Source organism: Emiliania huxleyi, assembly GCF_000372725.1.
Source record: "Emiliania huxleyi CCMP1516 unplaced genomic scaffold EMIHUscaffold_105, whole genome shotgun sequence".
NCBI lineage: Eukaryota > Haptophyta > Isochrysidales > Noelaerhabdaceae > Emiliania > Emiliania huxleyi.
The window spans coordinates 327,877-340,339 of record NW_005202113.1 but is presented as its reverse complement, the minus strand read 5'-3'; the positions used below and the strand labels follow the sequence as shown (position 1 = coordinate 340,339).

Here is a 12,463-nt window from a genome sequence, read left to right as displayed (position 1 = left end):
TCGAGCGCACCTCCGACGACTCTTTTCGAGAGGTGCAGCTGCGTGTGCGTGACGGGCTCGCCACCCGGGACGATGTGGAGTACATGAAGAAGCACATGCGGCTCGACGGGCGACAGGCTCAGTTTGCGTCGCCCGAGACGTACCACCTCGTGACCACGCAGGCCAAGCGAGACGAGCGGAACAACGCTGAGATTGAGGCGGCGCTCGAGAGGAAGACGCCGAGCATCACTATCCCAGCCATCAACTCGAGCGCCATCGCTGCCGCTGCCGACGATGACGACATGCGCAACTTGACCAACGACCTGTCTCTGTGCCTCGGCGCTCGCGTGATGATCACGCGGAACCTCTGCATCAAGCACGGCCTCTGCAACGGCACAGTCGGTCACGTGCACGACGTGATTGTGAACGCCAAGGGCATGACCGAGGCCGTGGTGCTCAGGGTGCGACGGGCGACGGCCCACCGCGACGGCTACAAGGGCCCCTCCTACGAACATGGCCCCGCCGGCAACTTCGACTCGTCGTGCGAGGCGCTGGTCTGCATCGGGCGCGCGGCGAGCGAGATCTATGTGAACGGAGCCGCACACAAGCGGCAGCAGTTCCCGCTCATGCTCGCCTACGCGCTGACCGTCCACAAGGCGCAGGGCCTCACGCTGCCGCGCGTCGTGTTTGATGCTGGGGAGGATGAGTGGTGCGTCGGGCTGCTCTTCGTCGCCCTCACCCGCGTGCGCAACCCGTCCGACTTTGCCTTTTCCTCGTGGCCCGGCGTCGAGCGACTCACCGAGACGATTGCGAGGAAGCCGGCGCTCAAGCTGCGCATAGAGCACGAGGCGACGCTGCGCAGCCTCGCCGCGCGGACCGCCACACGGCTCGGGCACGAGGCGCCGAAGCCAGCGTCGCGCCCGTCATCGTCGCGCCCGACAAACGGGAGCAGCAGCCTCCGCTCATGGATGAGCGGGCCAGCCTCTGCCCCCTCCGATAAGGCTCCTGCCCCCTCCGATAAGGCTCCTGCCCCCTCCGATAAGGCTCTGAGGAAGCGGCCCGCAGCACCGAGCAGTGGCGCCGAACCCAACAGTGAGCCCAAGAAGCAGGCGACTCGTCCGAGCGGAGGAACAAGCCGTGAGGTTCAGAGGAACACCGACGCTCTTGTTCGGCGCGGGCTGCCCACGCTTCGGGTGCCACATCAACTCGTCGGGCAGAGTGCCGAACCCTGGCGAGTCTTCGCAGCCATGGCTCCAAGGCCGATCCTTGAGGCACGAGTCATCGACTTCTATCATGCGTCGCCACGATGTGTCGCCACGAGGAACGCGCTCATCGCCTGGCTTCGGTGCCTCGGCTTTGACGTCACGGTCACTACAAACATGACTCAGAGAGGCCCTGCTTGTGGGTATGTGGCTGCTCGCAGCATCCAGACCATGCGAGATGCCAGCGATGGCGCGTGGCTGACGGTCGACGTGAGTGACGCCGTGCAGCAAAACTGGATCACCGTTGGGAACAACGCGCTGAACAATATGCGACGGAGAGACCCTCCTTTGGAGGAAGAGGCCGTCATGCTCGAGACGCAGGAGGTGTACTACCTGACGCAGTACTTCTACGACCAGTTTCACCCTGACGAGGGACAGGCATGGAGAGATGCCCCCGCTGGGACGAGGATCGCGTATCCGTGCTACGAGTGGCCACTCACAGTTGGCGCTCGAGACTACGTCGCTCGCCTGATTGGCGAGAGCCTGCACACCTATGTGCGTGCCGAGCGTGCTCCGCCCGCTCCGCTCCGCTACTTTGTGATGAACGACCACGAGTCCAATAGTCCTGGGTTTCATTGGATTAGTATCGCGATCGGGATGCGTTGGTCGGCCTGAAGTGTGCATGTGTGGGTGCGCGTGAACATTCATCTTTAGTAAGCTTGTATCACTCACCCCCCTTAACAACACGCGAGTTGGGTCGCTCCCACGAGCCAGTCCAGCGGGCTTTGCGCGCGGCGTCCGTTTGATGGCGCCGCGCCTCCTTCCGCTGCGCCGGCCCGCGGTCCACGCGCAGCCGCTTCTCGCTACGCTCCTTGCGAGCCGCGCGCACCTCCCGCAGCATGCCGTTGCTCGAGCCGTACGCGAACCACAGGTCATCTCCCGCCTTGAGCGGCTTCTTGGCCACCACAAAGACGACGCCCTCCTCTCCTTGCGGCACGTACCGCACGACGTTGGCCTGCGGCTTCCTCACGCCCTGGCATCTGCCGCCAACGAGCAGCGGTGCATTCAGCAGCCAACCCGGCGAGCGCGCCTTGTCGTAAATGACCCACCACTTGTCGTCGCGCTGCATGGTCGACAGCCCCCCCTCTGTCCCAATATCCCTCGCGCGAAGCAGTGCCAGGAGCTGCTCGTGCTCCTCCTCTGACAGGCACGGCGGCGCCACGGCCGCTACGACGAATGCCGCCACCACCTCGCCCGCCGCGCAATCCGTCAGCAGCCGCAGCCCCGAGTCGCTGACGTGCTTGCTGCCCTCACAGCGCCGTAGCTGGTGGTATGCCTCCACCATCGTAGCACCGCAATCACCGGCGGCCCATCGGAAGAGCGCTCGAGGAGAGGAGGGCACACACGGCAGCGAGTTTAGCTGCAACGCGTCGGCCACGCGCGCGAGGCTGCCATTGCTCAACTTGACCTCCTCAAAGCTTGTTTGCCGCTCGCGCAGACGTGAGCCATCATACGCGATGTGGCCGTGGCCCTTCTGAGACATCACGATGAGCGACGGCACCTTGGCCGTCCCGTCGCATGCTCCCGGCCCATGGGCAGGCAGCTTCGCGCTGCACGCCCGCGCTCCTTGGTCATTCTCCTGCCGGCTCACCCAACATGTGGGAGGGCGCGACATAGGGTTCGCCCGCAGCAGCAGCGCAGCCCCGCAACCGGGGACTTCTTCGAGCGGAGGCCCGACGAGTGCACTTCGTTACACTATGGGGCGTAAGAAAGGAACTTCTCGGCAGACTATATTGTCGAGCGCGTCGGAGAGGTGTTTCGCGGCTGACCCTTTTCTTCTTCTTTGCCGCCCGGCGATCGTCGGCGGGCGCGCGCGCGAAATCCGCATGAGCATCCCCACGCCAGGCCTGTGCCCGTCGCCGGCACCGCTGGACTTTTTCTCGCCGGTAGCCGACGACACGGGAGACGCTTTGCTGCTGCTGCTACTCGACAAGGAGGACATCTTCTGTATCGTAGTCGCGCAGGCGCTCCGCGACACGCTGCGCTGGAAGTTCTCGGCTAATGATCTCGATGCTCTCAGCAGTCGCAGCGGTGAACCGCCTCGAGAGCTTGACCAGATCCTTTGCCCTCTAATTGCAACCTGCAAGCGCTTTCGCACTTGCACTTGCATCCCACACCCACTCACTTTACGCGAGGCATACGGCATTGCGGCCGAGGAGGATCAGTTCGGCTTGACATGGCCACTGCCGGACACGCCGCTGGAGCGAGTGAGCTGGCAGTACTACACGCAGTACTACGAGGTGCCCATTGCGCCGCAGCTGCGCAAGGCCATCGAGCAGCTCGCGACGCGCATGCAGGACAAGGAGATGGCTGCCCGGGAGCAGTACGGCAAGGCGTACGACCACCTCTGGCGCATCGGGTGCGAGGCCATCGCAATCGAGGACAGCGTGTCGGAGGACCGCACCGCATGGCGGGACGGGCGCGCCATCATGCTGAACGCGTCCACCACCTCACGCAACTACCTCGTCGACCGCGTCGCCGATTCGTCCTACATCAAGCGATACGTCATCGATTCGGGCCGCTGGCTAGGGCTGCCGTTCGCGCCCCTGTGGGACCAACCGGGCTGTGACCGGGTGTTCTGGTGTAACCGTGTCGAGAACGCTCGGTAAATGCGGCCGCCGTGTGCGACCATATGCATTCGTCGTTGCGGCTCTCGGAGAGGCACTTTGTATGGGTTTACACTAGTAGCGGGGGGCCCCGCCGGAGGCGAGTTACTGATGCCCTTAAATAGTGCTGTTTTCGTTTCACGTTTGGCCGATTTTCGCTTAACTTGGTCGGTTTGAGCACTATTTTCAGCCAACGCCCACAGCAAATCGGTGAAAACCTGAGCTCTGAATGAGCGAGTTTTGTGGCTTGTTTGGCTTCATCGGTCGTCCCGTGACTGTCGCGCCGCCGCGTGGCACATTGGACACATGCTCCCGCGCGTGGCGCTGACGGTCGGCGCACGTGGCATCCTGAAAGGCCGACCTCGGAGCCACGGGAGGGTGCTCAAGGAAACGGAAGCGGCGAAGCCGACGGTTGGTAGGCATGGGGCTCTGGCCAGATTTGGGCTTGGAGTTGGCCGCGTCGAGTTTTGGATCTCGACGCGCGTCGAGAATAGTGCGATTTTTGTGAACGATTTCACGCTCTCAACCCGTGTGACAAAATGACTTTTTTAGAAAAAGAATTCAACCCCAGCTGAAGCACAAGGACCCGACTTTCAGTCCTTTGGCGGCTCGCTGACTCCCGCTCAAGAGACCGTCGTCCAGCAATGGCGACGCTCGCCATCGTGCACCCCGACGAAAGCATGTCTCTGGGCTGCAGCCACGTGGACGTGCAAGAGGCCACCGTCGTTGCGCTGGAGCCACTCCTTGATCACGTGGACTTGCAGGAGGCCACCGTCGTTCGGCTGAGCAGGTCGATTGATGGGATCCCTTTTGCAGTGCCCCTGCCTGCGTCCGTGCCGACAGCCACGCTGCGACCACCTCGCTGGCTCTACATCAGAGTGTTTGCAAAGACGTCGACTGGCCTCTTCTACCGGCCCTGCACACTCCACAGAGATGGCGACCACATAGACGTGTCGGGCTTTGCCGAGGGCTCGATGCTGGACTGCAGATCAGTGAGTGCGGAACGATACGAGCTGCGCTGCACGATTCGGCGTGCTGGAGCCGCTGAGCCGATCCACCTTCGCATTCGCTGCCTGAAGCGCTCTGACTATGCGCAGCTGGTCTCCATCGGTGCCTCTTACGTACCAAAGTCGCTATTGGACATTGCGTGAGCTGGACCGAGGCGAACCATCAGAGCTGCTGGCAGAATGCGCCTCCGAGTACTTGTACGATTGAGTTGTGCGGTAAAAGTCCTTGTGGAGAGTGCGCGGGGACGGGATCTGACGCTGATCTGACGGGGGGACGGGCCGCCGGGCATTGTGACGCTGGAGCGCGGCGCCCTCAGAGTGTGTGGAGTATGAGATATCAGGGTGCGCTGTGTGTGTCACATATTTTATTTGTGGAATACGCATGTGCACCTCCAACCATGCCGAGACGTGATTCAGACACATATGATCAAAGCCACCGATCCGTGATCTGTGTGTGCAGCTGTGCGCCCAAGGGTATAAAGGAGTGTGCGCCGAGCAGCGCCGTTGATGTGTGTAAAACGCACGGGGGCCAGCGAGGCGCGCGGCAGAGGGGCTATGTGAGCACAGCGCGGGCGGAAGGGGGGGGGCGGCGGGGGCCGCGCGCCGCCAGACCCAGAGGCCAGAGCAAGCAGCAACGCGCGACAAAGCGTCCGCCCCGCAAGAGAGCAGATTGCGGGGTCTATATACAAAAGAGCGAGTGACGGATAAAGTCGTGTGAAAGAGCTGTGAAAGCGAAAGTAGCGAAATTAATTGCCCGCCGCAGGCGAAGAAAATTTTCAGGGTTTTTGGTCTCCTACGCCAAAGAAATCGAAGATTTCGGCGGGCGCCCGACGCGCGGTATGGAGCACGGCGCGCTGCCCGGCATGCCTGCAGCATCCAAACGAGACGCACGGCGTCGCTCAGCCGTGTCCACGCGGCTTCGCTCCTGTCCTAACCGGCGCCATCTGGGCGGCTGCTGTGGAGCTGCTGCCGGCGGTGCGGCAACTGGCCGACAGATACAACGCTCAGGGCACCCGCCGGCGATTCACTGGAAAGGAACGAAGGCGCCGCTGTCGGCGATTCACCGCCGTTCGTTCCCGTCTCTCAAGCTGGCTACACCGTCCATGGACGAGGGAGACGTCGCCTCCTCTTTCGTCCCGGGCACTGTTCGCGCCGGAAGGCACCGTACACTGCGAAGTACATTAGCCTTCATCTCTCCTACCGCCGGCCGGGAGTGCAGCCTTCGCCATCGCTGAGTGAGTTTATCCTCGACTTTGGCACCTGCGAAGTAATGAACAACATGCAGTACGTCATGTGCAATGGCGCTATATGACAGCCCTGCGATGGGCGTCCTCGACGCAGACGAGGCGGAGCTCATCTGCACGGCGCAGATCGCCGACTTTCTCTCTCTCCCTGCGCGAGTGGTTGCGCCACCGTGGATGAGGCATATGGGCTGGGCAGGGGAGTTGGTAGAGGAGGTCGACTGAGGGCGCGAGGCCGCCAATCGTCACAGTCTGCTGCTGACTGTCGGTCGCTGTCTGGTTGCGCATTGCGCTGGCCGCGCAGCGGCCTTTAGAAAATTTTGGCCGCAGGCCTAGGTTTTGAAAGATCAAGAGAATAAGCGCCGGTGAGTCTTTCAGAAGCTGCCGTTTGCGGCTTCCTAAGTCAATTTTTCGAGAGGAACGTTTTGGCTGAGCTATAACGGCTCCAAAGTCGCGCGATCATCGAGTTTTGAGTCAATAATTATGAAAGGAAAGGGCTGGCGAGAATTATAGCTCAGCCAATCGATTCAGCGTGCTCTGAAACGCCCAAAACCGTCGAGTTTTTCACCGTGGTCCAAACAGAGAGCTCAATATTTTGATTTTCTTGGCCACGGCCACGATTACCCGTCACTCGCTCAAAAACGCGTTCGGCCCGGAGGGCCGGGTAGGAGGGGTCTAGGTTACCTCTACCTCTGAGGGCCTGCGGCCCTCTTACCTTTACCTCTGGGCAGCCGTGGGCCCTTTACCTCTACCTCTGAGCAACGTAGCCGTGATTTACCTGTGCGTGATCTCGCCTCGAGGATCTCTCTCGCGCGAGAGGCGAGTGAACAGTGATCTCTCGAGTGGTCTCATCTCGAGATATTGCGATCTCGATACAACATAATCTGCGATTTTCACTCGCCGAGAAGAAAATAAAATGCGCAGCCGCACGAGTGTTTGAGAGAGCCACTTAGGTGAGTGGCAGACATTTCAAAAAATGGGCGCCACAGGCGCCCCGCGCGCTGCGTGCCCACCATGGCACCATGATTGGGCGCGCAGCGAGGAAAATTTTGGATGTCGACAGCCTTTTCTAATAGGAAAATGGCCTCCTCGGCGCCATACCGCTTTTCGGCGCACAGCAGAGTTCGCAGCCTGACATGCTGCCTCCCCTTCTACACTTTCAGAATGGAGGCAGCGCCGGGCTCAGCTGTGCCCAGTGCAGACCAAGTCGATTTGTACCAAAGTTGGTAGACAGTGCCAAAACCACGGAATCAAAAATGGCTCTTAAATTCGCGCACCTGGTGTCCGCACTGCCACATGGTGCGAGCCGCCACTCATGAGAAGGTCTCCGCTGCGATGCTTTTGCTGTCTGCGTCAATGCAGCATCCCATCGAGCGCGTCACTATGACCTGACCCCTCTGATAACCGACGTCGCCAACGTCAAGCCTGCGTCCGTGTTGCATGTGCTCTCCATTCATGTTCGCATTGCGGTGGATTGCCAATTCGAGCCACTTTTGAGCAATCATGCACAATCAATGCGCCGAAGAGCTGAGACGCAGATTCTTTGCACCGGGTCAGCAGGCAGGCAGTGCAAGGTCCAAGTGGTCGCGGCACTGGTCATTCGCGATGCGGTAGGCGATGCGATCAGCCGTCAGCAAGCGGCGGTGAAGCCTGGTCCATGGCCGGGCAGGCGCGCCGCAGGCGAAGCGCTCTCGCGGGGCCTTGCGTCGTGGCCCCACCTCGAGCCCTCACGGGGCCACGGTCGTACGTTTACCTCCCCTCACGTGGGCTCCGTTTACCTCTACCTGTACTCCGGCGGTCTGAGACAGGTTTACCTTTACCTGAGGCCCCACACGCCAGCCCTACCTCTATCTGCGCACCCGGCCCTCCGCGGGCCGAACACGTTTTTTGCATTTTGGCGGGGCGGCGAGGCCGACCTCTGGTGTCTGAGACGGGGCTTCTCGGCGCGCTCGGCAGGGTCCCCGGAGGGACAGATAAAACAGAGACACAAAAAAGGAGCGCAGTGCGCTTTTCATCGCCTGCTCCCTGATTCGTGACGCACAGGCCGCGTGACGCGCGTCGCTCGGTGTGCTCTGGGGAGTCCGCGCGCTCTACAGGCCCGCCCTCGGCCTCAGCTCGAGTGACGGGCCTTCGCTCTGCTCGAGGTCCGCGTACGGGCTCCAGTCCGAGACGAGCGAGTCGAGCGGCACCGACGGGTCGAGCTGCGGCAGGATCTCGTCCGCCTGCGAGGCGCAGCCTTGGTGGAGGGCCGCGGCGCGGGGAGGGGCGAGCGAGGGAGGGGAGGGGCGGCGGGCGCGCCTTAGCGGCGGGCATCGAGAGCATCTCGCGCGCCTCGGCGGGGGTGGCAATCTCGCGCCCCATCACCTTTGCCACGTCGACGATGTGCTTGACCAGCTCGTAGTTGGTGGCGAGCTTGCCGTCGGGCGTCTTGTTGTTGTCCTCGAGCCCGACCCGCACCTGCGGCGCGCGAGGCGGCGGCAGCGAGGTCGCAGCCCGCCCGCCGCCTCGCCGCTGGCGCACCTCGAGAGGGAGGGGGGCGGAGGGGCGACAGCGCGTACGTGCCCCCCCATCGCGATCGCCATGTAGGCGAGCGGCATCTCGAACTTTCCGATGCCGATGGACGTCCACGTGTCTCCGGGCTGCAGCATGCTGGTCAGGTGGCCGAGCTGGCGCAGCGAGCACTCCTGCGCGCCGGGCGCGCCCATCACGAAGCCAAAGTCGATGGGCCGCTTGAGCAGCCCCTGCTTGACCAGCAGGTCGCAGTTCGAGATCATGTTCGTGTCGAACACCTCCACCTGCGGCTTGATGCCCGTCTCGCAGAAGCGCTGCGCCATGTCCTGCACGAGCTTGGCGTTGTTCTGGTAGACGATGGGGCCGAGGTTCACCTGCGGCCGAGGCGCGCGCAGCGGATCGGCGAGCTGCGGCGGGCGGGTCGGGGCGAGGCGTGGCTGGGGGGTTGGACGCTGCGGGCGCGGCGGCGGGACCGAGCCGGGCGTGTAGGACGCCATCTCGGGCTTCAGGTTGAGCGGGTCCATCCGCCAGGTGCCCGGGTCGACGCCGTCGAGCGGCGCGCGGCCGCCCGTCGAGATCTGGATCACCACGTCGGGATCGCGCTCCTTCACCCGCCGCACCGTCTCGCGGAATTTGTCCACACGCATCGTCGGCTTGTTGTTCTCGTCCCGAGCGTGGATGTGCAGCACCGACACGCCCAGCTTGATGCACTCGTGCATGTCGTCCGCCATCTCCTCCGGCGAGCACGGGAGCGCCGGATTCCGCTCCTTTGTGTTGATGTTGCCCGTCGTCGCCAGCGTGATGATGAGCTTGCCGTGGTCCTTCTGCAGCGCCGTCGGCTTCGCCTCCGGGTCGCCGATGCTCTCCTTGTCGAGGCGCTCGCCCCAGCGCATCGCCACCGGCGAGCGCAGCCGCGAGCACGAGGCGCCGCCGACGCGATGCTCCCGCACGGCACGAGGCGCCGGCGAGGCGAGGTAGCCTGCTGCGGCCTGGCCGGAAGCGAGCAAGAGCATTTCCGCCCCAATGAACTAAAGAAAAACCCGGCGCGAAGCCACCACCCCAGCTCCTCGTTGGACGCGTCTTCCGTTGTCGCATCCAAGGACAAGGCGAGCGAGCGTGTCCCGACCACCCAGCCGGCCAAATGAAGGAAAAGGAGTTCCGCCTAAAATGAAGTGAGCGAATCAACCGCCGGACGCCAGCTGAAGGTGAAGCCGCGCGCGCGTGAACAGGGCTCCAGGCCCCAAATGACGTGTGAGTGTAGAGTGTTAGAGTTGTTTGGTATTGCTAAAAATCTCTCTCTCTCCGGATACCCAGCGAAGCCGCCAAGAAAGCCGCCACCCCTTCCTTGGACGCGACCTCCGTTCGCATCCAAGGACAACTGCCGCGCGAGCGAGCGCCCGCGTCCGACCAGGCCGAGGCGCCCGAGACCTTCGTCGCGCCGGCCTTTCGCGGGCTTTGCGGTTAAGGGACGCAAAAGAAAACATGCCTAGGAAGCTACCACGAACGACTCACCCTTGGTGCCCTCGCCCTCGCCGCCTCACCGCGCACGGAGCGCACGGCTGCTCGCCGCCGCCGCTGCGCGTCCCGCGCCACCGTACCCGACTCGCCTCTCAGCCTGTGTTGAGCTTACATGACCGAGCGCGTCACCATCGACCTCGGCGAGGAGGCGCTGTCGTGGAGCGGCCTCCGGCTGAGCGTGCGCGTGGCGCAGACGCACAGGCGAAACTGGCGTCGCCGCGCGAGCGCTCGTACGTCCAACGCGGGGGAGCGCAAGGTTATACTCGACGACGTGAGCGGCTGCGTTGCGCCCTCCGAGATGATCGCATTGATGGGCCCGAGCGGCTCTGGCAAGACGTCGTTGCTCTCTCTCCTCGCGGGCCGCGCTCCCAAGGGCGCCAAACTGGAGGCGGGGGAGGTGACGCTCGGCGGCGCCGCGCCGACCAAGGCCTTCTTCCGCCGTTGCGGCTTCGTCTTCCAGGACGACCTCCTCCTCGCCGCGCTGACGGTACGCGAGACGATCGAGTTTGCCGCCCGGTTGCGGCTGCCGCAGTCGCTCGGCGACGAGGAGCGCGACCGGCGGGTGCAGACGACCCTGCAGCAGCTCGGCCTGGAGCACTGCGCGCACACCGCCATCGGCAGCGAGAAGAAGCGCGGCGTCAGCGGCGGGGAGAGGAAGCGCACCGCCGTCGGCGCAGAGCTCGTGGCTCGGCCGCCGCTGCTCTTCCTCGACGAGCCGACGTCCGGCCTCGACGCCGCCACCGCGCTCTCGCTCACGAGCTGCCTCCAGTCCGTGGCCCGCACCAACCGGATGATCCTGGTGCTGTCGGTCCACCAGCCGCGCTCCAACATCTTCTCCCTCTTTGACCAGCTCCTCCTCCTCTCCGGCGGCCGCGTCGCCTACAACGGAGCGGCGGCCGACGCCGTCGCCTACATGCAGGGCGCGCTCGGAGAGGTCTGCTGCCGAGCAAGCGCCGGTCGCGACCATGCATGGCGGCAACACCACTCTTGGCCTCGTCACGTAGGCGCTGCCAAGTCTCACCAATCCGGCCGATTGGCTCATCGATCTCGTCGACGAGCGGCCCGCGCAGCTGCTCGACTGCTGGGCGCGGGAGGGGCGCGGCGACGGCGGCGCGGGCGCGGACGGCGGCGCGGTGGAGGAGGCGAGCTCGCGGCGCGCCAAGCTGCCGTCGGCGGCGCGGCTGGCCGGGTCGCATTTTGCCACGAGCAGCTGGTGGCAGTTTTGCGTGCTGCTCGAGCGGAGCGCGAAGCAGCAGCGCGGCGACGTCTACAACCTGACCAACATCTTTCAGATCCTCGCCGTCGCCGTCATCGCCGCCATCCTGTGGAGCGGCGCCACGACGGTGAGCGACATCAAGGGCGTCCTCTTCTTCGTCAACATCCAGCAGGCCTTCAACGCGCAGAACACGGTGCTGCGCCTGTTCCCGCTGGAGAGGCAGCTCATGCTGCGCGAGCGGCGTTGCGGCACGTACCGCATGCTGCCCTACTTCCTGGCGCGCTCCGCCGCCGACTCGTTCGCCATTCTCGTCCTGCCCGTGCTCTACGCCATCATCATCTACTTCTCCGTCGGGCTGCGCCCCGGCGCGGGCCCGTTCTTCACCTACCTCGCCCTCTCGCTGAGCACCGTCTTCACGGGCCAGTCGATCGGCCTCTTCATCTCTCTGCTCATCCCGGACCTCGCCCTCTCCTCGTGCGTGTCCTTCATCTTCGTGCTGATGGTGATGCTATTCGGAGGCTTCTACGTCGGCGTCGACCGCATCCCGGGGTGGATCTCGTGGATGCGGTACGCGTCCTTCATGTTTTGGGGCTACAGCGGCATGGTGATCAACGAGTTTGGCGGCCGCGAGGTCGACTGCGACCAGGCTGGCGTCGGCGAGTTTGGCGACGCGTGCCCCTTCTCGGGCGACGAGGTGATCCGCGCGCTCGGCTACGACGGGCTCTCCGTCGGCCTCTGCGGAGCCATGCTGATCACCATCGCCCTCGCTCTGCGCGTGGCGGCCTACCTCTGCCTCCGACTCAACATCACGCTGGGCGTCTGATAGCACGACCACGAGCGCTAGCACGACCACGAGCGTCCCATTCGAAATCGCTACACTGGGTGTTTTCGGAAATCGGGGACGCGCCCTGCCGAAGCACTCGCTTGCTTTTTTTTCGCTCCAGTCCTGCGGATCTTCACTACGTAGTAGACCGGAGGGCTACGAAGCCTTCACACTCCAAGGGGCTGCTGCCGAGAGCGCCTTGCTACTTTTTCAGACATCCTTCAAACACGCTAAGCGGAGTGTTGAGGGTTTTGGGCGAGGACCTCGCAGTGGAGCGCCCAGTGGCACTGCGCAGTGGCC

The 12,463-nt window shown here is 63.7% G+C and overlaps 4 protein-coding genes across 4 annotated transcripts; 3 read left to right on the top strand and 1 right to left on the bottom strand.

The window, feature by feature from the left end:
- Positions 1–3,251: 3,251 nt before the first annotated feature.
- On the top strand, positions 3,252–3,850 carry EMIHUDRAFT_108588 (hypothetical protein; the record flags this gene model as incomplete). Its single annotated transcript, XM_005792768.1, has 2 exons — positions 3,252–3,272; positions 3,377–3,850. The coding sequence occupies 2 exons, from the start codon at positions 3,252–3,254 to the stop codon at positions 3,848–3,850; spliced, it is 495 nt and encodes a 164-aa protein (XP_005792825.1).
- Positions 3,851–4,451: 601 nt separating this feature from the next.
- Positions 4,452–5,250, top strand: EMIHUDRAFT_439681 (hypothetical protein). The gene has a single exon (XM_005792767.1). The coding sequence runs from the start codon at positions 4,492–4,494 to the stop codon at positions 4,996–4,998; it is 507 nt and encodes a 168-aa protein (XP_005792824.1). The 5' UTR covers positions 4,452–4,491; the 3' UTR covers positions 4,999–5,250.
- A 2,935-nt stretch (positions 5,251–8,185) lies between these two features.
- Positions 8,186–9,619, bottom strand: EMIHUDRAFT_108586 (hypothetical protein; the record flags this gene model as incomplete). The annotated part of the gene is made up of 4 exons (XM_005792766.1): positions 8,186–8,317; positions 8,460–8,552; positions 8,654–8,980; positions 9,080–9,619. The coding sequence occupies 4 exons, from the start codon at positions 9,617–9,619 to the stop codon at positions 8,186–8,188; spliced, it is 1,092 nt and encodes a 363-aa protein (XP_005792823.1).
- A 508-nt stretch (positions 9,620–10,127) lies between these two features.
- EMIHUDRAFT_428787 (hypothetical protein) lies at positions 10,128–12,163 on the top strand (the record flags this gene model as incomplete). The annotated part of the gene is made up of 2 exons (XM_005792765.1): positions 10,128–11,058; positions 11,129–12,163. Exons 1-2 carry the CDS (start codon positions 10,237–10,239, stop codon positions 12,161–12,163), a joined length of 1,857 nt encoding a protein of 618 aa, XP_005792822.1. The 5' UTR covers positions 10,128–10,236.
- Positions 12,164–12,463: the final 300 nt, after the last annotated feature.